Source organism: Berghia stephanieae, chromosome 14 (genome assembly GCF_034508935.2).
Source record: "Berghia stephanieae isolate SIO BIC M18660-M18661 chromosome 14, UCSD_Bste_1.3, whole genome shotgun sequence".
Taxonomy (NCBI): Eukaryota; Metazoa; Mollusca; class Gastropoda; order Nudibranchia; family Aeolidiidae; genus Berghia; species Berghia stephanieae.
Window position 1 is genome coordinate 843,380 of NC_088373.1, and position 23,345 is coordinate 866,724.

General features: G+C 33.9%; 1 protein-coding gene across 3 annotated transcripts in view; it reads right to left on the reverse strand.

Annotated features, from left to right (window-relative positions):
* LOC144959391 (uncharacterized) overlaps positions 1-23,345 on the reverse strand; it is a 190,401-nt gene that overhangs the window by 24,303 nt on the left and 142,753 nt on the right. Inside the window, exons 22-25 of one of the 3 annotated variants that reach the window (XM_078891964.1) lie at positions 15,710-15,838; positions 14,156-14,186; positions 11,283-11,635; positions 4,662-5,081 (exon numbers count right to left, since the gene is read on the reverse strand). In XM_078891964.1, the coding sequence (XP_078748090.1) occupies positions 4,662-5,081; positions 11,283-11,635; positions 14,156-14,186; positions 15,710-15,838 (933 nt within the window). The remainder of the gene's footprint in view (positions 1-4,661; positions 5,082-11,282; positions 11,636-14,155; positions 14,187-15,709; positions 15,839-23,345) is intronic. The other 2 variants (XM_078891966.1, XM_078891965.1) reach the window with 2 other exon arrangements.

A 23,345-nucleotide genomic window follows, 5' to 3' on the forward strand; every position in this document is an offset into this window, starting at 1 on the left:
ACAAACAAAAAAACAACCAGCCCCATCCGTGAAAACAAGACTGCTTGATGATGATGATGATGATGATGATGATGTTGATGATGATGATGGTGATGATGATGATGATGATAATGATGATGATGATAATAATGATGATGATGTTGATGGTGATGATGATGTTGATGATGATGATGATAATAACAATAAAGAAGTAGAAATAGTAGAAGAAGAAGAAGAAGAAGAAGAAGAAGAAGAAGAAGAAGAAGAAGAAGAAGAAGAAGAAGAAGAAGAAGAAGAAGAAGAAGAAGAAGAAGAAGAAGAAAGAAGGAAGAGAAGAAAAAGGATGAATAATAATAATAATAATAATAATAATAATATAATAATAATAATAATAATAATAATAATAATAATAATATAATATAATAATAATAATAATAATAATAATAATAATAATAATAATAATATAATAATAATAATAATAATAATAATAATGAAAACTAAACAACTCTATAAAGTTAATAACAGAGTTTTTCATCATAACATAGAAATAAAAAAAAAAAATAATAGATAAAGACAGAAAGAAAAAAAATTAATTCTAGTGCTAAGTAAGTGATAAGCTAAGCAGGTTTGTGAGTATGTGTGTATGTGAGTGTGTTGTACAAATGTGTAAATCATCTGAAGTACAAATCATTCCTGTCTATAATATAAATATATATATATATATATATATATATATATATATATATATATATATATATATATATATATATATATATATATATATATATATATATAGCAGAAGGGGGCTAAAATATTCTATTGCGATTTGTAAAGTCTTTGTGGGGGGGGGGGGGGGGGGGGGAGGGGGGGGTATTTGTTGTTGGTGTGATATGTTTTGTTTTTTTCCCAATAACATGCTAACCATCATCTCAAACCATTATTGCGTCCTGTTGACTGAAATACTAAAAATTAAATCAGCCCAAATTACTCGATTTTGGGGTAATATAATTTTAGTGTGAAAAAGCGAAATTCTGATCATTTTTTTCATTTTCAAGACCCTTTCCATTTTCATAATAACATTTTGAGACGATGACTGGGTTAAATTTGTTATTGGTAATTGGAGAGGTTAGTAAGGATTACACACAAGTAAGGATTACACAGATGTAAGGATTACAACGATGTAAGGATTACAACTACGAACATAAAAATGACATGCACTTCAACGCTCACTGCAAAAATGTCATACAAAAAATCAAATTTATAAATGTTAACTCACTCAACCCTAACACCGACTATATCCGTAGTTTACCCGGGGTTACTTTTACCCCATGCCTATTTATTATACTTTTCTGAGACAAATTATAGGCGTTGTATCAAAGTTAATGTTTTTAGTTTTTGCATGTTAATGATAGTAGAATAATACTGCCTATGTACATGCTCATTTTTAATACCTTTTTTCCAATTTTGAAAAGTAGTAAAAATCTCTAGGATTGAGTGAGTTAAAACACAAAGACATGGTGTAAATATAAATAAGCCATGAAATAGTCTTATAAGTCTTTAAAAATATCCACAAATTAACTTTCATGAGTTTGGGAGATTTAGAAATAATCAAAAACTGGGTCAGCCTACCATGAAATCAAGACTTTACAACAAATTTATTTGACATCTTCATATCATGGTCATACAATACTCTTCAACGTCACTTCCCTCGTAATGACGCATGGTAACTTAGTAACTGGCTCTAAACTATCGGAACAATGGTGGACGCCCTTATCAAATATTTCTCAGGACCCTCGGTTTTTCATGTGAATTCAATTTTGTACCCAACATATCATTTAATATAATATGTGTATTGAAGGTGCTATTTTTCTTCAATAGCATGACTAGAGTCCTATCCAAAGGGTAGCAAGCTATTGCTATTGTCTGTTTCACGCTATGGAAACCCGGATATACCCCAGCGCTATGGGCCCAATGGCTCTGAAGGAATGTAGAAAAGCATTTTTGGTTATAAGAACCAAGTATGTTTGTACAAATGAGGATCGCATGTTTCTTCTACTCGGGTTGTGGACGTAAATGACGTGTCAGCTAGAAGAGGTCAAGCATGTGGTGCTCAGAAAGGAATTTTAAAAATATAGGGGATTGTGTACACACAAAAAAGAAGAAACTAAACCAAAAAAAAACAAAAAAAAAAAACAAAAAAAACAAAAAAAAAAAGAAAGAAAGAAAGAAAAAGCAGAGAAAACATATTCAAATAATAATAATAGTAATGACAATAATAATAATCATAATAATAATAATAATAATAATAACAATAATAATAATAATAATAATAATAATAATAATAATAATAATAATACTAATAACAACAAAGATTTAAACTACAATAAACCATACAGCAAAGCACAATTTATGACTAAGAGCTGACACAAAGACAAAAGGAATAAAGTAAAATAAAAAAGACCAGCAGCAGAAAGCAATATTTTAGCAGACGAGAGAGCTCGAACTCAAAAATAAGAGGGAAAAAAAAACAAAAAAAAAAACAAACATGGATGTGCTTTGAGCGATAGAAAAAAAAAATTAAACTAAAGCAAAAAATAACAATTAAAAAAACAGGAAAGGAAAGGGGGAAAAAAAGGTAAGGAAGGGTTTGCTTACTGAATGGGGTCAAATCAAAGTGAGGAAAACCAAATAAATAGAATATTTCACTTCAATCCGTATAGCTTTACCGTTAGTATTATCTCCTTAATGGTTTCTCACTACTACTTAAATGAAATCATGTAAAAGAAAAAAATATTCTACTTAATTAAACGATACAGGTAAGTAATTGTTTGTTTTGATTTTTGGGTTTTCTTTGGTTTTTGTTTTTGTTTTTGTTTTGATATGTTGATGCCTACTTGAAATTTATAAAATTCCTAGTTCTAAAGAGATAAAAATAGTAGTTGCTATAGGTTTTAATAGATCAACAATTTACCCTCTCGAGGGTTAAATGAAATAACGACTTTTAAATCCTTTAAATTATGAAGTCTGGAACCAAACTTTCATTTTAAATTTTGAATGACTTTAAGAGAGGCTCGTAAATTTCTAAGATTGGAGCCGAAATTTCATAATTCTACGAATTGTTTGGTCGTAATAGATGTCAGGTCTGGATTTGGATAAAATACCTTCATTAATCGTTCCCTAATAATTCATATGTAATTGGAAGAGGAAAAAAACAAAAGAATGAGAGAATGTGACTAAAAAAGAGCCTTATCCAAAGACTTGACTCTACACTGAGTGAGGCTCGAACCCAGGACTTTCTGATCCTAAAGCGAGTGTCATACCATTAGACCACATAGCCACACGACAACATTTATTAAAGATTTATTGGTAAACATCAGGTTTCAAATGTCAAAGAAGAAAGCAGCATCCAGTTGTTCTGTGTAAAAATTTTTGATTCTCCATTAACTCTCCACTTGCATAGCGGCCAACTTTTCAAAGAGCTAAAACGGGAACACCCTTTTGCAAAATACAGTAAAATGACAAAAAAATCAAAACAGCAGTATGTTTGGACTATTATATAATATAATATAATCCAGATTTAGAGCCTTTTCTATTCCTTGTTTTAATTTGCTATTCAAAAACGCATAATCCTGGGACATGCTAGGGTCAATTCCATGAATAGAAAATAAGTCCAATTTCTTTTCTATTTTTTTTTTTAAATATTTCTCTGATCGCCAAATCAGGGCAGTCCTGAGTTTACAAAGACAGTTGGCTACTATGCCTCAACATTACCTTTAATAATTGAAAGCAAGGGGAATAATTGTTTGGCCTGTCAGAAAATGCATTTGATAAAAATGCATTGGATTTGATCATTTCGCTATAGAGAGAATAATTGACCAATCTCTTTTTCAATTCACTTTATGGTGACATCAATCAACGGCAACGAAACTGTCATCATTTAAAGCAGGGAGGTAACTTATGCTTGATACGTATGTCAAACTTGTTTTTACATAATTATATACCCTCATAACTATGTCAAACCGTTTTACGATCTGTTAAGAAAATATTAGCTGTTATTGGCATTTAAAGTCCAAGAAACAAAAATTACAATATTTTTGTTGTGAACGGTATGAATAAACGTGCATTTCAAAATAGATCTATTTAGTAAAATTGCAAATAAAGTACTGGCGATGTTAGAGGTTAGAGCCATGAAACAGGAGAATAATTTGTATAAATGATATCAAAAGTATATGATATATATATCTTGTTTAAGCGAAATATTTGCAATATTAATAAAACAGATTTGTTCATAAATCGGTTGAATTGAAATTCATTCAAAAGCTATCGAGTATGGGTAAAGCATGAATTAGGAATCAGAACAAAATCTATTTGATGTCTGTAATGTCAGATAGAAGTTAATGAAAACAAAATGAGTTAGTGATGATGAGACTGACGCGATACCTACTGTGCTCCCTAGGCAAAATGAGTTAGTCATAGCCAATATTTATTGATTGGATTAATCAGAGACCTAAGCTTCCAAATTTGTTTGCGTTTGTGACTGGACCACGCTTTGATATTGAGAGTGATAATGATAATAATAGTATGGCCAAAAGCAGGCTATAGTTGTTGTGTGTCCCGATTAATAATATATAAAAATGCAATGCAGCTCAGCTTAATTGATTGGCTACAAGATTTTTACATACAGATTATCAAGTTTTCATATCCATGAAACGGTGGAGCTGTCAAAGTCGACGATGGCGTTAACGGAGAATGTGCATTTAATCTGGTCGGGGTGTTGCTGTTGTTGTTGTTGTTGGAGTAACTATCTCTGCTACTGGAACTCGGGGGACTCGAGTTTAAATCCAATCTAAATTTAGTCTTCGGAGCGTTATTGTTTAGATTGTTCCTCCTCGTATCAACTGGCGGCATCAGAAGCAAAGACGTCGCCGGATCGACTGGGGTCGTTTTGTCGCTTGAAAATTGGAAATGGACATCGGCCAAAGTTTTTACTGTCGCTGAAGCCGAGGACGACGACGGTGGTGGTGGTGAAGTGGCTAACGGGGTCGTTGATGCTGCAGGACCCCATGGGTTCAAGCCTTTGCCGTACAGTTCTAAAGGCCCATCTAGATGCAACATAATATCACATCAAAATTAATCGTATTGACCTCTTAAACATTATCAATATCAAAATAAAGTTTCTGTACTGTAAAAATATATTGTCTCTGCCAAACTAACAAGTCATTCCAGGAAATTCAAACATATCTGCATTTTCTTTCTAAAGAATTCTAGAATTCTAAAAAGTAACTATGGACTAAAACCTACGATTACCAGCGTTTCGACACAACTTATTTTACTTAAAAAAACTTTCTGACCAGCTGAAGAATTGATTGAACGGTTTGAACAGTGAAGAACCAGTTGGTAATGAAATCAAAATAATAGCACAGAGTTTTACATTGGTTTCCTGAAGCTAAAAATTAGAATTTATAGAGAAGAAAAAAAATCAAGACTATGACAAAAGACAAAAGTTGGTCTTTCAACTAACATTGTTTTTGGGGGTTTTCTTTGTGAATAAATTAAATGGTCGATCTGTATATGATACAAATCAATAAACAGACATAACTAAAGGCTGATGGCTAATAGGATTGTGAATTAAATGGATGGAATAGTAATTTCATTATCTCTATATTTATAGAAATATTTACATCTCTTCTTTAAAAATAATTAGAGCCAATTTTTGGGGGTTCTTTTTAAAAAAATTTATTATAAATGAAACCCTCATGGGATGTGTTTTTTAAATTTTCTAATGGAAAGGGGGTTTTTAAGGCGTAAAGTTGACTTAGTTTATTAAGATTTTTGGGAGAGGGGAAAGTGGGAGGAGGAGAGGGTATTCTAAAACTGTTGCTGTTGTGTGTTTATAGAATCGCTTTGAGGTGATGGAGCAAGATTGACGGAGGGAAGAAGAAGGAAAACGAAGGGGATGAAGTGCATTCTGTGTCTTGACCATGTTAAAGCTTCAGATATTTTAAAACATCTGTTAGGAAAAATGTTCCAAAGAAAATAGATAAAGGATTCATGAAGCAACACATCGACTATGCTGGATCAAAACGACAACAAAAGCTTTTTGTTTTAGAGTCTCACTCAGATATAAAGATAAAATGTTAACCCACTCAACCCTAACACCGACTATATCCGTAGTTAACTCACTCAACCCTAACACCGACTATATCCGTAGTATACCTGGGGTTACTTTTAACCTATGCCTATTTATTTTATTTTTATGAGACAAATTATAGGCGTAGTATCAAAGATAATGTTTTTTAGTTTTTACATGTTAATGATAGTTGAATGAAACTATCTATGGACATGCTCATTTTTAATACATTTTTTTTCTCTCCTAATTTTGAAAAGTAGCAAAAATCTAGGATTGAGTGAGTTAAATCAAACATGAACAAAGACTTAAAACAATGAGACACATACAACAACATGAATAGATGTGTCGTGTCTGTTGTTTGAGATGCCGTATATATCGAAATGAGATGCTTTGTTACATTTCTGAGCATATTTGCACACTGTCGGTTTTTGCTAATATATTTTAAATCAAGGGGCGTCAGCATGGCTCAGCAGTACAGTCTCGAAAGATACCAAGTTCGATCACCTGCCGCTGCGCTGTGTGGCTTTGAGCAAGTCACTTCGCACAAGCTCAGTATGTGGCGCTGCGCTGCGGCTGACGCCTGGGTTATTCCAGTCTTCCCTTGGAATAGATCCTAAAGAAAAATGTCCCCTATGGGATGGGACGAATAAAGGGAATTTTATTTATTTTTCTTTGTTTAAGCGTTGAGGGTGGTTGGATAATTATCTTAAAATGTCTTTGTATCCATACGGATCAAAACAAGCGAATTGTCAACTAAATCATAAAATAAATAAAAGCTTATTTTCATTACATTTTTTTCTCCTCATTTTCTGCTTTAAAATTAGATATTTAGTATTGTAATCCACTCATGATTTCTGTTACATAATAATTTCAGCAATATCATTAGAAAGCTGAATTTTCTTTTACTGAGAGAATTCTTGAACTGACATGTCTTTCCATATTACAGAAATATTGTCTGAATTGCTCTTCATATGGAAATGTTCCTTAGTCTTTACACCTTCTAAACATTGAATTCATTTGGGTTTGTTTTTATTTTAAAGTTGTTCTTAAGCAATTTTTTATACAAATAAAGAAAATAGTTTTAGAAATGTCTAAATTTTCAACGCAAAACTCCTAAGCCATATTTACAAGGAATACAAGAGGAAGAGATAAGAGAAATGAAAAAAATCCTAGCGAGGGGACAAAATTTCATGGATCAACGAAAGGCTGAGAAAAACAGAATCACGAATGTTTCCTGAAATAAAATAACAAGTAAATCAAAAATAACCGTCTATTAAAGACTTCTTTAAAATAAAGATATAATTAAATACCATTTTATAGCCCAGTGTCAACAAATGAAGAATGTAAATTAACTGAACATTGTCATTATTAAAAAAATCAAATGCACAAAAGACATAACCACAAAAATACACAAAACAAAAACATACACATTCCAAGAAACAAAAACAAAAACATACACATTTCCAGACCCACAAAACATAAACATTCCCAGACACAAAAACACAGACATAAACATTCCCAGACCCACAAAACATAAACATTCCCATTTCCACACAACAGTAACATTCCCAGATCCACAAAAATAAACATCCTCAGATCCACTACTTACCCGACAGTGAGATTTCATTCTTTCCAAATCATTTATAATCAATATAGAATCAAATTCAATGAACATTTCCAAAGTTATCATTTTATCATTACCATTCTTTCTTTTTTTTTAAAAAAAAAATCCTTCTTTCCTTTTATTCTCAATTTTTTAATTTTTTTTAAAACATTTTTTTGGGGTTAAATATTCACTGATTAGTGTACCAGTTGGCAGATCTGAGAATGAATCAAAGAATTAAAAAGTACATAGACTGCTACTGAATGACCAAACAGGAAATGAAGAAATAAGCATCTTGTAACTTTTGATGGGTTTTGGGGGGAGAGAGGGAGGAAAAAAAAAGGAGCTGTAAAGAAATTCTATGGGCGCTAGACGCTACTGGTAACATTGAATGAGTCGCAAGTGAACAGTAATGAATGACTTTGATTTACTCTCAGAAAGACAAGGAGACTCGCCGTTAAAAGTAACATGCCAGGTCACATGATACCATATTTTGCTCAATATAAAAAAAGGCGAAGATTAATTTCCAGTGAGAACCTATACCTGTTGGTCATTTAGCAACAAATAACAGTGAAATGTTAAATAATTGATTATATTATTTTCATAGAAAACAATTCCACACACAAACAGATGTTAAGTAATGAGCAGAGCTGCCAATCCTTGAAAAATAAAGTAAAAAAACATTTTGAAATACAAGATACATTTAATTCCGATTATGTTATTTTGAACGACATGTAAGAACCACAGTTAAACCTGCCTTCACAATTAATTATCTCTAAATAAATAGCAGTCACTCGTACAGCTATCAGTCTTCAATAAACGTTTCATACGTTTCCATGACTTTAAAACCTCTCCATGGCTGAGCTCGGCTTAAAAAAGTCAATTTTCTATTTCACAGGATTGGCAGTTCTGTCATTCTACATCCATGAAATGATAACATGATATATGTTAGTTTGACCATTCCATGCAGTGACAAAATAAAGGGGGGAGGGTACCTTAGGGATGTTGTTTACACTTGGCTTAATCAAACAGTGGGTTTTTGCTTATCTATCTATCTATTTATTTATTTATTTATGTTAGAACTATAAAAGGTATAGGTTGACGTTTATGACTGAAAATATCTTATATTGTAGATTACTACCTTCTATTATAATAATCAGGAAATGTATGTAACAGACCTGCCTTTTTGAAAATTTAAAAATTCGTAATTTTTAGGAGACAAAAATAGAAGTCGTAATAGTCAAAATTTATAGATCAACAATTTACCTTTACAAGGATTAGGATTAAATAAATAACACTTTAAAATCCTTTAAATTATGTAGTCCGGTATCAACTTTCATTTTCAATCAGTTTTAATGACTTAGAAATGCTCATAAAGCTCATAAATGTTAACCTATCAAACGCTTCTTTTTGTTTAAATTCTAAGATTTTTCTACAGAGACGACATACCGAATATTTTTCTGTCGTCGATGTAGTTTTTTTTTAGTAATGTAATTATATTTTTATTGTGTTTTTTTTTGTTGTTGGCTGAAGAAGGGTTTTGAGCCCGAAATGTTCCGTGTTTGGTTTTTTGTTCTTTTTTTTTTAAGCTGTTATATTCATTTCTATTCATTACTTTTTACAGAAAAAATCTTGACTGCACCCAGGATCGATTTTGGTCGCTTTGCGTGTGAAGCGAGTGCTCTACCAACGACTGAGCTATCAGGATCTCCCATGAAGGTCTGAAATGGGAGCCAACATTTCGTAATTCTACAAATTTTTGGTAGTACTTGGCAGGTCTAAAACATGTCATAAATATTGTCTCCGTTTTTTGGGGAATTTTATTTTAAGTTTTAATGTCGCTAAAAAATTTTACACTACAAATTTTACTTTTTAAAGATATTTTCATTTAAAAATTAATATCACTTCACCATGGAGCATAGATGTTGCCTTGTTTTGTTGTTAATTATTTTTTTCTGATTTCTTATTGATAAATTGTGAAACAAGTTGAACATAGCGTGGAATTATTTGAAAACAACAATTGGAGATAAAATGTTTTGAAAAATTACAGCAGGAAAAAATTTAAGATTTTATTTAATAAAGGAAGAAACATTGTAAAATCGTAGTTTTTGAATTGAGAGTAATAACAAAACTGTAGATATAAAAGAAAAGAAAATGTGAAACAAAATCTCCATTGCAAAGAGATGACTACTTCAAAAATATGTGATAAATTTAAGAAAACAAATGGTGAATATATGAATTGAATACTATCTGTTCAAAAGATTTTAAAAATTCCAATTTGAAAAAAGAAAAACAATAATAAAATTACTTTATAAAAACATTTAAGCCATCCAATTAAAATTGAAATATAATAATAGGCAATTTTTGTAATGTCCAAATACCAGGGATCGTTCTGTCCTATCCTTTTTACTCTAACACAAACCATTTCAGATTTTAGCCTTTACGATTAAAATGTTAAACTCTACCAAAATTTGAGCTGTTATCTTTTTGGGGAAAAGACTGAATTCAATGTAAGAATAAAACCTCAAAGTTGCGTTAATTTAAAATCACATGATTTTCCCCCTTATTTATTTTTGAGTAAAATATTTTAACATTTTCTCTAATTTCAATCAAATATTCAATTCAAATAATCCGAACTTGAGAGAGAGAGAAAAATCCTCATCAAAAAAATGTGTAAAGAGTGATTATATTTGTTTTTTGTCTGGTATGTATTGACAAATATCTTCATCTCTACTTGCATGTTATCTTTTAATACTTAAAACCAGCAATAAACCAATTATGTGTTTCAGCTACCATCTTCATTTTTAATATCAGGTGTTACTATTTGTACATTATTTTAAACAATTGTGTTAATATAACTATGAATCTGATATCGATGAGAAAAGAGAAGGCGACCCGATGTTGATGATAACACAATCAAATTGTATATGAAATTAATTCTCATTCTGCAGTTTTTTGGGGGGGTCTATTTGCTTTGGGTTTTTTTTTTATTCCTAAATTTGTGTTGTGCATTTGTATGCACAATGAGATATTAAATATCATTTTGCCTAAAAAAAAATTATACGATTTTGTTCTGAATTAGTGCAATGTTTTAAGTATCTCCTTTTTTTTTTTTCATTTAGATGAATTTGGTATGCATAAAGATAAATAAAGAACAATTTAAGAAATTTGATAAGACAAAATAAACAACAGTCGTAAAGCTCACCCGACCCCCTATTTGTCTCCCCGATTGCCTGGCCTATTAGAGACTTTACAAAGCCAATTTCAATTTGATTGAAATTCATGTCGTTTTCATTAACAATTTTCAAAATCGGTTAGAGTTATAGCCAAATAAAGATATAATAATTATCTACTTGAAAATTAAGTATAAACAATTTTAAACATATTTCAATTATATTTTTTGTAAAATAGTAAATTGGTTATAAAAGTTGCTCGGTCGGCAGGATTTGATTTTTTTTTATCTTTACTTTAACAAGATTTGAATGTTATTTTACGGCTTATCTGCATAGTCTCTAATAGGAGCAAATGATGATGAGCTTGTATAGGATTACAATGAATACCACTACTCACAACTAGCATTAGTAGAAGAGGAAGGATGAGGACCCGCCAAACAAGGGTTAGCATGCACTTCTCCATACGATGGAGGTGGAGGATTGGATTGGTGGAGGTAATTAGTATGTTGGTGGTTGTTGTTTTGATGGTAGTTGTGGTGGTGATGGTGGTGGTGGTTAGGCAACGGTGGTGCCGATGCTACTACTGCTGCTGCTGTTGTTGCTGTTGTTGAAGAAGAGGCCTGTGGGGTGAGCACCAAGTCAGACATATCCATACCTTGGTTGTCGTAACCACCGTGTTGTGTGTGGTTGTGGTGGTTGTGAGTGACAGGCTTCTTGTTGGGGGGAACAGCCTGATAAGGTGGTGGGTCCCTGGGGAAACAAGAATAATAAAATCAAGCAATTAGTTGATGGCTATTGTTATTATCAAATTCTTCAAAAATAAGTACTCCAGATTATGGTTTTTGTCACCAAATTCATCATAATATTTTATCTCTGTCAGTCTATGTTCAAACATTATTGACCCTGAAAACCTGACACAATTAAGTGTTTGATTTAAAATTGCTGTATAGACAATATTTTGCATTGGTTTGGAAATGTTTCCATTACAAAAATGAGAAATGTAATGTGCACACACTATTGACTGTGAAAACTTGACACATTGAAGTGTTTTTAATGTAACATTGCTGCATGGACAATACTTTGCATTGGTTTGAGAATGTTTCGATAACAACAAAAATGAGACTGCAATGATTCAGGTGAGCAGACTTGTAAATACGTGCAAGTCAATGCCAGTATTCCTTTCAGTAAAACATTAACTAGAATAAGGCAGAGACACAACGAGACAATTAATCCTTTCTTCTCTTTTACAAGTTTAATATAACAAATATTATAATAAATCCTACACTTACACAACTATGAATACTAAATACTCAATGCAACTGTATGAGATCAACTTAGTGTCTTGAGGGTAGAGTTTAACTCACTCAATCCTAGAGATTTTTACTGCTTTTCAAAATTGGAAAAAAATGTATTAAAAATGAGCATGTACATAGATAGTTTTATTCAACTATCATTAACATGCAAAAACCATAAAACATTAACTTTGATACTACGCCTATAATTTGTCTTAGAAAAATGTAATAAATAGGCATGGGGTAAAAATAACCCCGGGTTAACTACGGATATAGTCTGTGTTAGAGTTGAGTGAGTTAACTACGGATATGGTCGGTGTTAGGGGTTAGTGAGTTAACCTTTTATTGGACACTTTAAAAAAATGTTTTTTAAAAATTAAGCTTTATATAGGGCAATATCCACTAAATGTGCTCAAAGCGCTTTACAAGGGGTCCCTGGTCAGCAGCAACATTTAACATTTAGGATGGGACATGACACCTGTTAGGCGATATTACAATTTTTCTGTTAACGGCCAGGTACTCATTTTACACCTGAGTATGGAGAGAGAATGTGAGTAAAGAGCCTTTTCCAAGGACTCAACTATGCGCCGAGCGTGAGGCTCGAACCCAGGACCTTCCAATCACTTTCTCAAAATGAACAGTTCAATATAAGGAGTCCTTCGGAGCCATAAGGCCCCTGGAGTCAGAGTTTATCTCGGTTTCTATTGCGTGAAATGTAAATGTTGCTGCCGAAGCTCAAAGAAATAAATATAATGTGAAATTTATTGTAAGCTTCAATTCAATTACAAAATCAGATCAAATGAACGTTTTGGGTTTCCCAAACACCACATAACTCATTCATCTGTGGTGTTTCATTCATCCTGTTTTGTTGATAAAGGGGAAACCTGAAACGTTCATTTGATCTGATTTTGTAATTAAATTGAAGCTTACTATCAATTTCACATTATTATCTATTTTTAGCGTGAAATGGACAATAGCAATTATTTGCTACCCTTTGGATTTCTGAATAGTTATATTACACATTAGTACATGACCAAGACAGTATTGTGTGCATGGTGAAACTGGGGTTCCCATAATATAAATAAATAGCTCACTTTTGTTTACGTTAGCGCTTATATCCTTACATCCTTTTACCATCAGGATGGTCAATTCAGGAGACAAAAAAAAAGTTACTGAACTTTTACACAAACACATTGACGGACCCTATCTGGGTGCTTACCTCTCTCCTTACCAGCTATTTTTAGAAATTTCCCCGAAAATTCGCACCCACCCTACACAAAAATACACTTTTCCTTATGAAACAAAAAAGTAACAAGTGCATTCTATACAAAATGTTGTTCAGCAAACTGTTGTCTACAACACAGTGTTTAGTATTTATAGCTGTAATCAAAGCATTTCTTTACATTTTGTGATGTACCAGAGAAATCAGAATGAGAAAACTGTTGGTTGTATCATAACGAATGTGACGCTTTTCCTATGGTTGGTAAGGAGGGGGTTAATCCCAGTAAAACGACATTATGTAGTTAATATTTATCCGTTTAGCAGATGATTTGAAAATATACCAAGGTTTCTATCAGGCTGAATTCCGTAAATATAGAGAAAATTGGCAACCTTGTACCATATGACTATGGCTATGTGATCTAGTGGTATGACATTCGCTTTCGGATCGGAAGGTCCTGGGTTCGAGCCTCACTAGGGGCATAGTTGAGTCCTTGGAAAAGGCTCTTTACTCACATTCTCTCACCGTACTCAGGTGTAAAATGAGTACCTGGCCGTTAACAGCGTTGTCTTGGTCCGAAAAAATTATAATATCGCCTTACAGGCATCATCATGTCTTGTCTTAAATGTTAAATGTTGGACAGGGACCCCTTGTAAAGCGATTTGAGCATGTTTAGTGGATATTGCGCTATATAAATGCTCAATTATTATTTCTATATGAAGGTAGAGTAGTAACCAGCGGAATGATGAAGATACTCACCCTTGATTTGGCCCTTGGCTGCTGCCTTTAGCTGATGAGAAGACGAGAAGATGAAATTATCAATTTTATTCTGTGATATCATTGAAAATAGGGAATGAGATTAGCGGAAGAGTAGCGTCCCTTGATTGGAAGTCGCCGGTGGAGAAGTTATTTGTAAACAAACCAACTACAAGCCAAGCGCTCCAAATACAAAATTTATTATTCATATTTCTGTACAAAAATGCATAACGTTGATTATGATATGCATTTTTGTACAGAAATATGAATAATAAATTTTGTATTTGGAGCACTTGGCTTGTAGTTGGTTTGTTTACAAATAACTTCTCCACCTGCGACTTCCAATCAAGGGACGCTACTCTTCCTCGAATCTCATTCCCTATAGAAACATACAAATAAATCTTTATAAATAGAATTATAAATTGAAACAATTAAATTAAGGGGCTTTTTGGGTTTAATTATTATCAAGAAATCCTTCAAAAAACTGATTTTGAGATTTTAGCAGAAAACGATATTCTATTATCTTAGAAGAAATATCATTGAAGTCCAACTTCTAAAAAAAATACTGTATGTTACAATTTTGATAAGAGGGAAGAATACGGAGGATTTTCATTCATTAGTTTTTGCAGAAAATTTGCCACAAGGCTGTTTTAATATTTTTTATGCCAAACCCCTAAATCAGGACACAAAGCGAGTAACAACAAGATATAACGTATATTTTAAAAACCAAAAATGTTTTTAAACCTGTAATGACGATACAGAATGATTAAAACCACCAAATTTAGGAATATAGGTAATTTTTTTTTTTTTTAAAGAATAGACCCAAACCGCCCCTCCCTAAACTTAACTCGACAACAAATTCAATTTTGGCATAAAACTGAAAATATGAAAATTTTGGCCATTAATTAAAAATGAGAAAGGGGAAAACACATTGCACAAGAGCTGTAACCTAACAATAATTGCCTATTTGGACAATAAATATTATTATTATTATTATTATTATTATTATTATTATTATTATTATTATTATTATTATTATTATTACTACTATTATTATTGAGCGACAACAACCTCTTATCTTTTACATGAGAAATATAATTCTTTTATTTCAGATCTTTATTATATTTTTTAATACAGTGGCTTTACTTTGAACCATTTTCATAATTCTAGTACTATTCAGTGCTCGAATCAAACAAATTTTTGTTTAATGTCTGTTTTTCAAAGACATAAGAATAAGAAATACAATAATGATGGTTCTTGATGATGATAATGATGATGATGATGATGATGATGATGATGGCTATGATAACGAAGACAATGAAGATGATGATGATGTTGTTGATGATGATGATGATGATGATGATGATGATGATGATGATAACGAAGACAATGAGGATGACGATGATGATGATGATGATGATGATAACGAAGACAATGAGGATGACGATGATAATGATGTTGATAATAATAATAATATTGATGGCGATGGCGATGATAACAATGATGATGATGGTGATGATGACGACAATGATGATGATGATGATATAAATCATCTACCTATATATCTCTTTCTCCTGATACAGAAACACACCAGAATGATAAGGAGAGTAATGATGATGACAGCACACACACATGCGATGATGATGACATGGTCTTCTGTCAAAGTTGGTTCCTTATCGGTGGAATCTGGAGATGAATTCAAAACAAATGGAATCAGTCAGAGTAACGTTTATAAACATTATTTTATTTATATTCACTCTCTCTCTCTCTCTCTCTCTCTCTCTCTCTCTCTATATATATATATATATATATATATATATATATATATATATATATATATATATATATAGGGGGGGGGGAGAGCATATTTGTTTATCTTTCAATCTGGAGGGGGGGGGGGGGGAGGGAGGGAAGCATAATTGTTTTATCCTTCAATCTGGAGGGGGTTGGGGGTGGCATATTTGCAGAATATCTTTCAATCTGCAGGAGGGTGGGGTAGGGGGGGGGGGGCATATTTACTTAATATCTTTCAATCTGAGGGGCATTTTGGGAGGCTGGTTTTAGACAAACATTGGCACTCGATTCCTTTAAGGCATGAATGAATGTGTGCATCACGATGAACATAGCACACACAACACAAAATGGGTCAAAAAGTTAAGTGATTGTTTTCATGCGCTAGAGCATGAACACACACAGAGAGAGAGAGAGAGAGAGAGAGAGAGAGAGAGGGGGGGGGGGGGAGAAAGAGGGAGAGGGAGAGAGAGGGAGAGAGAGATAGATAGAGAGAGAGAGGGAGAGAGAGAGATAGAGAGAGAGAGGAAGAGGGAGAGAGAGAGAGAGAGAGAGAGAGAGAGAGAGAGAGAGAGAGAGACAGGCACAAACAAACTCTTTTTGTCGGTCTCCTCCCTCTCTCCACCCCCTCTCTCTCTCTCTCTCTCTCTCTCTCTCTCTCTCTCTCTCTCTCTCTCTCTCCTCCCCCCTCTTTATCTCCTTGTCTCTATCTATCTGTATATATCCACTATTTCTTTCTATTTCTCAAAGCTCTATTTCAAGTTTTGAAGTCACAAGTGGGGCAAAACAACGCTTTAATAATCTAACTATTAAGCGTATTATATGCAATCAGAACGTTAAATCTATCTCTTCTATCTATATATATACACCTACTTCCTGTCTCTATTTAATCTATCTCTATTACTCTCCATGTCTATCTATAGACAGTATCACACAGACATCAGAAGGCCGCGGTGTATTTAGAGGAAATATAAACAGTTTAAAATAAACTCAGATCTGGCAGAAGGGGGAGGGAGGGAGGGAGGGAGAGAGGGAGGGGGTATGGCAAATGGCCAGAGACCTGTTGACGAAGGGACTGAATGAAGCTATAAAAAATATTCGCTGAGGCTCAACAGTTATTCGTCTAGAAAAAAAAAAGGAAAAAAATAAAAGAGCTTTTATATAAAGCTATATCCAATTCAATAAACGTGCTCAAAGCGCTTTACAAGGGATCCCTCGCCTACAGCAACACATAACATGAAGGACGGGACATGACGCCTGTTTGGCAATAATTACAATTTTTTTCGGACAGAGGAGAGACGGTTGTTAATTAACGTCCGGAAATATAGATAGAACGAAGTTGACGTCACTAGGGTCTTTGTTATTGCTTTTTGCCATCCATGTTTATGAATAATTCTCACCAAACTGTATTGACCAGACTAAAAACGTTCAAGGTCCCACATAGTTTGTTTTTTTTTTTTTTGGTGTTGGTCCGTTTTATTTCCGGATGGCAAAGTTGTGAGTTTCTTATCCAAGCGCATAGCCTGTATACATAACACCAATTCACACAGAGAGAGAGAGAGAGAGAGAGAGAGAGAGAGAGAGAGAGAGAGGGAGAGAGAGAGGGAGAGAGAGAGGGAGAGAGAGAGAGAGAGAGGGGGGGGGGTTGAGGGAGAACCAGTGCGCGTGCGTATGTGTGTGTTTTTGGGCGTGTGTGTTTGTGCCTGTGTATGTGTGTCTCTCTGTGTACCTGTCTATGATTAACAGACAAACGAAGGGACAATAGAGTGATAGAAAGAAAGGATGATAAAAACATAATGTATATAACATGACAGTAAACGAAGACAGTGGCTGCTATATACCAGAACACCCGTACAGCCAGCCGTACAACACAAGGCGTCGTGTGTGTTGTGGTTGTTTCCATTGTCTATAGCTGTCACTAGGAACGGCTTTGTCGGTGGGCCTACATGCAACACACTAGTGTGTGTGTGTGTGTGTCAGTAGAACAGTCTTGGGATTTATTTCTATATTTTTAAATAATAATTATTCAAGGTTGAAGAATGACAAACTTTCCGAGGTTTTTTGTTGTTTTTTTTTTTTTTTTTTTTGTTGTTGTTATTTTTCATATTTTGTTGTTTTTATTTTGTTTTTTGTTGTTTTGTTTTCGTAGGATTTTTTAAAAGGCTTTACGGCGCTTGCAACACACTTAAGTCATATCAGCGCCAGTTATAAAAAAAGGATGAAAATTGGTTAGCACAAAGTTCTAGAATTACAATTAAAACACTCAAGTATAAATAAGACAAAGGGGAATTGGTTCAAATAGACAACAGATGCAGATTCCAAGAGCACAGAATCCGTTTGAGATACCTAATGTCTCATTCAGATGCAAGCATTGGTCCCCACTAAGAGGAATACACTCAAATGTTTATAAATCATAATATATCATATGTAATGTAAGACAACTAATACAGTGCATAACAGAGATGATTTACAAAACAAAAAAAAAATATCATCTTCCAAAAAACAAAACAACTAACTGTGACTGCTTCCCTCCCAACCAAGGTATCTGGCCAGGCCCTGGACAAAAGCCAAGTAATCTCATTCCAAGTCAAAGACAGAAAACAAGTTGGGAAACAGATGTAGGGGGGATAGAAAACAGTGAAAGTGCCCCCCCCTCCCCCCTGCCTACTATGGAGGGGTCAAGAACCCCATCCTGACATGTTTTACCTAATCATGCCTTTCTTTTATTTTGTTTTGTTTTGTTTTTGTTGATATATTTTAAATTAGAGAATGCTCGAGTGCCTGGACCAGAAATTGGATTACTCTAGTTTTTTTTTTTAGTTTTTTTTTCAAAGGACAGAATAATAATAATAATAATAATAATAATAATAATAATAATAATAATAATATGATGATGATGATGATGATGATGATGATGATGATAATCATGATAATAATAATAATCATAATAATAATAATAATAATAATAATAATAATAATAATAATAATAATAATAATAATAATAATAATAATAATAATAATAATAATAATAATAATAATAATAAATAATAATAAAGATTATGAAAACGGGGACCACACTACTAATACCCCATTCCCTGATAACTGGTAATAACAACGATGGAAATTACATAATAATAATAATATGACTGATGTTTCTGTTACGAAAAAAAAAAGGTGTCGGCCTTCACATTCAATGTATCTACAGTAATATAGAAATCGATGAGCATGCGTCATAGTACAGTAGTATATTATAATAAATGAGTCAGTCGGTGATTGGTCAAAACAACCATCCAGAGGTCGTTATTAATTAATTAAAAGCTGGAGTAATCCCAGCCCCACCCGTGTTGTGGAGAAGAAAGGCAGCCCAGCCCATTCGACTGGATAGCCAGAATAGAAATAGAATTCAATAGTCTGATTTCACGTCCGACCAGCAACGAGCAGCTTGGTTCTAAACAAAGAAAATCGGTACTTTTTCTTCCTTCGTGCTGGATAGGACTTTTTTCACATATCGTGTGATAAGAATGTATAAAAGTCAAAACATGATCAGATTTATAATGTTTTTCTCATCTGGATGGATGGATGGATGGATATATAGATAGATAGATAGATCAATGACATCTATAAGTAGACTCTGAGATAGATAGATAGATAGATAGATAGATCAATGACATCTATAAGTAGACTCTGAGATAGATAGATAGATAGATAGATAGATAGATAGATAGATAGATAGATAGATAGATAGATAGATAGATAGATAGATCAATGACATCTATAAGCAGACTCTGAGATAGATAGATAGATATATTGATAGATAGATAGATCAATGACATCTACAAGTAGACTCTGAGATAGATAGATAGATAGATAGATAGATAGATAGATAGATAGATAGATAGATAGATAGATAGATAGATAGATTGATAGATAGATCAATGACATCTATAAGTAGACTCTGAGATAGAGATAGATATATAGATAGATAGATCAATGACATCTACAAGTAGACTCTGAGATAGATAGATAGATAGATAGATATATAGATAGATAGATAGATAGATAGATAGATAGATAGATAGATAGATAGATAGATAGATAGATAGATAGGTTGGTAGGTAGGTAGGTGGATGGATGGATGGATGGATAGATGGGGTGAGAAAATGACAGAGAGAAAGAACACACCCACCCCACCTCCTCCTCCACCTCCCCAAAACCGTAACTGGCATTAGGACAGACCACAGCACTGACCACCACAAGCACACCAGACTCAAGACTGAAACCGACATAGTTGATAGAGGAGGGAGGGGATGTGGACTTGGCCGGCCGCGCCGCTTTTTGTATGCCCGCTATAGGGAAATGGGGAAGCGGCGGTTAAGGGGGGGGGGGGGGGAGGTGACAAAGAAGACCTCTGTCCTTATCAAGCTGTCACCGATATAATTTCCCCGTGCCCCCAAGTGGCCACTGTTCAATTTTGAGTCAGGGGTATCTCGAATGGATGGCCAGTCCAGGGAAGTAACACACGTATTCTATTTTACACACTATGATAGTAAGTAGTGGTGTGGTGTGGTCAGGGGCGGGGCGTACACAGACTACTAGGGGGGCGTAACGGCGGTAGATAGTAGGTAGACCAAACTTAATAAGTTCGATAGGTATTTGAATACAGGTTGACCTCCCCCCCCCCCCCCCCCCACAGACTATAAGCCTGTGTTATCTATGCCTCCCCCCCCCCCCTCCCCCAACCACCACCACTATCAAGCAAAGGGTGTTTATTTGTTGGAAATGCCAGCTATGAGACTAACTCACCGTTTATCAAAGCATTGATTCTCAGTCAGTCAAGCAAAGACACGATTAGATAATTCAGATATCTTCGTTATAGTATTTAATGTGTGTGTTTTTAAGGATTGTTTTGTTTAAAATAGTCTCTCCCCCCGCCCTTATTTTGTGTGTGTGTGTGTGTGGATGTGGTAGTGGCAGCAGCCGCAACAGCAGTAACAGGGGAAGGAAGAGCAGAGCAGAGACAGTAAAGAAGTAAACAACGGCCCGAATACATTCCAATCACCAACAGCAAAATGCCCGAAAAAACAAACAAACAAAAAATGCACAAATACGTATTAATAATAATAATAATAATAATAATATAATAATAATAATAATAATAATAATAATAATAATAATAATGATAATAATAATAATAAATAATAAAATAAAAGAAGAAGAAGAAGAAGAAGAAGAAGAAGAAGAAGAAGAAGAAGAAGAAGAAGAAGAAGAAGAAGAAGAAGAAGAAGAAGAAGAAGAAGAAGAAGAAGAAGAAGAAGAAGAAGAAGAAGAAGAAGAAGAAGAAGAAGAGAAAAAAAAATTACAATGAGGCAAAATAGGAACGTTTGAGCATTATATAAGCGAGTTAGTGGGAGATGGATATCGGAGAGGAAATAACCAAACATGAGATTAACACAGTGACAAATAGATAGTAATGGTAAAATGACAAAGGTCAAAGGTAACCCGGGGCCTTGGCCTCCTCCCTCCATCAAAGAGAGAAAGAGAGAGATTAACTCACTCAATCCTAGAGATTTTTGATACTTTTCAAAATTGGAAAACATGTATTAAAAATGAGCATGTGCATAGATAGTTTTATTCAACTATCATAAACAAACAAAAGCGAAACATTATCTTTGATACTACTACGCCTATAATTTGTCTCATAAAAATGTAATAAATAGTCATGGGGTTAAAGCAACCCGGGGTGAACTACGGATATAGTCGGTGTTAGGGTTGAGTGAGTTAAAATACAAAGCAGCTAGCAATGCCTCTTTCTTTTCCTTTTCAACCACCGCTGGCTCTCGACCAGAAGCAGGGAGTTAGTAGTGGTGATGTCTTGAATGGCCTTTTGTACAATAACAATAACCTCGAGGAAAGCTAGTCAGACTCAAGAAGTCCCCGGTGAAATGGAAAAGAAACACAGGAGGGACAAAGGAGGGAATTGGAGAGTGGAGAGCGAGAGGAAGGGAGCCAGGAGAATCACAATGGGGATCACACAGACACTGACACTTATTATTTGCCTTGTAGTGTTTTATAGATAGTAGTATAGTTTCATATATCTAAGATGTGGTAGGCTCAGTATTTGGTATATGAGTCATATAGAATATTGCTGTGTGAAGTTGTAACATCTAAAATGTTGGAATGACCTACACTGAAAAAGGAAAGAAATGGAGAGTAGAAAGTCTCTATTAAAATAAGGGAAAATTCATAGATAAAATCTGCCCTCGAACGAAAGGCTGTCCGGGACTGGATAAGCATGAGTGACCACCACTCTGCTGTGGCCTGAAGAAGAAAAAAACAACACATTTTTTTTTTTTTATGTGGTTTCTTCATAACCTACGCGTTTAAGAATTTGGACAAGTTGAGTTCCATCTTGATCCATCAATATGTAGAAGAGGAAGAAGAAGAAGAAGAAGAAGAAGAAGAAGAAGAAGAAGAAGAAGAAGAAGAAGAAGAAGAAGAAGAAGAAGAAGAAAGAAGAAGAAGAAGAAGAAAAGAAGAAGAAAGAAGAAGAGAAGAAGAAGAAGAGAAGAAGAAGAAGAAGAAGAAGAAGAAGAAGAAGAAGAAGAAGAAGAAGAAGAAGAAGAAGAAGAAGAAGAAAGAAGAAGAAGAAGAAGAAGAGAAGAAGAAGAAAAAAGAAGAAGAAGAAGAAGAAGAAGAAGAAGAAGAAGAAGAAGAAGAAGAAGAAGAAGAAAAGAAGAAGAAGAAGAAGAAGAAGAAGAAAAAGAAGAAAGAAGAAGAAGAAGAAGAGAAGGAAGAAGAAGAAGAAAGAAGAAGAAGAAGAAGAAGAAGAAGAAGAAGAGAAGAAGAAGAAGAAGAAGAAGAAGAAGAAGAAGAAAAGAAGAAGAAGAAAGAAGAAAGAAGAAGAAGAAGAAGAAGAAAGAAGAAGAAGAAGAAGAAGAAGAGAAGAAAGAAGAAGAAGAAGAGAAGAAAGAAGAAGAAGAAGAGAGAAGAAGAAGAAGAAGAAGAAGAAGAGAAGAAGAAGAAGAAGAAGAAGAAGAAGAAGAAGAAGAAGAAGAAGAAGAAGAAGAGAAGAGAAGAAGAAGAAAGAAGAAGAAGAAGAAGAAGAAGAAGAAGAAAGAAGAAGAAGAAAGAGAAGAAGAAGCAGAAGAAGAAGAAGAAGAAGATAAAATCTAACCAAAAGAAGAAGAAGAAGAAGATGAGTAAAACGTAACAGAAGACAGTAAGAAAAGAAAGGAGGAGATTTTCATGCGCAATTTTAGAACGTTGCCCTTGTCGTATGAGTAAGTCCAAAATGGTGGTCCCGAGGGGGGGGGGGGAGGGGGGGGGGGGGGGGGGGGGGAGGATCATCTCGTATCCTCAAAATGAAAATGCGCGGAATGTTAAGTTGGGTTCAAATCTCGAA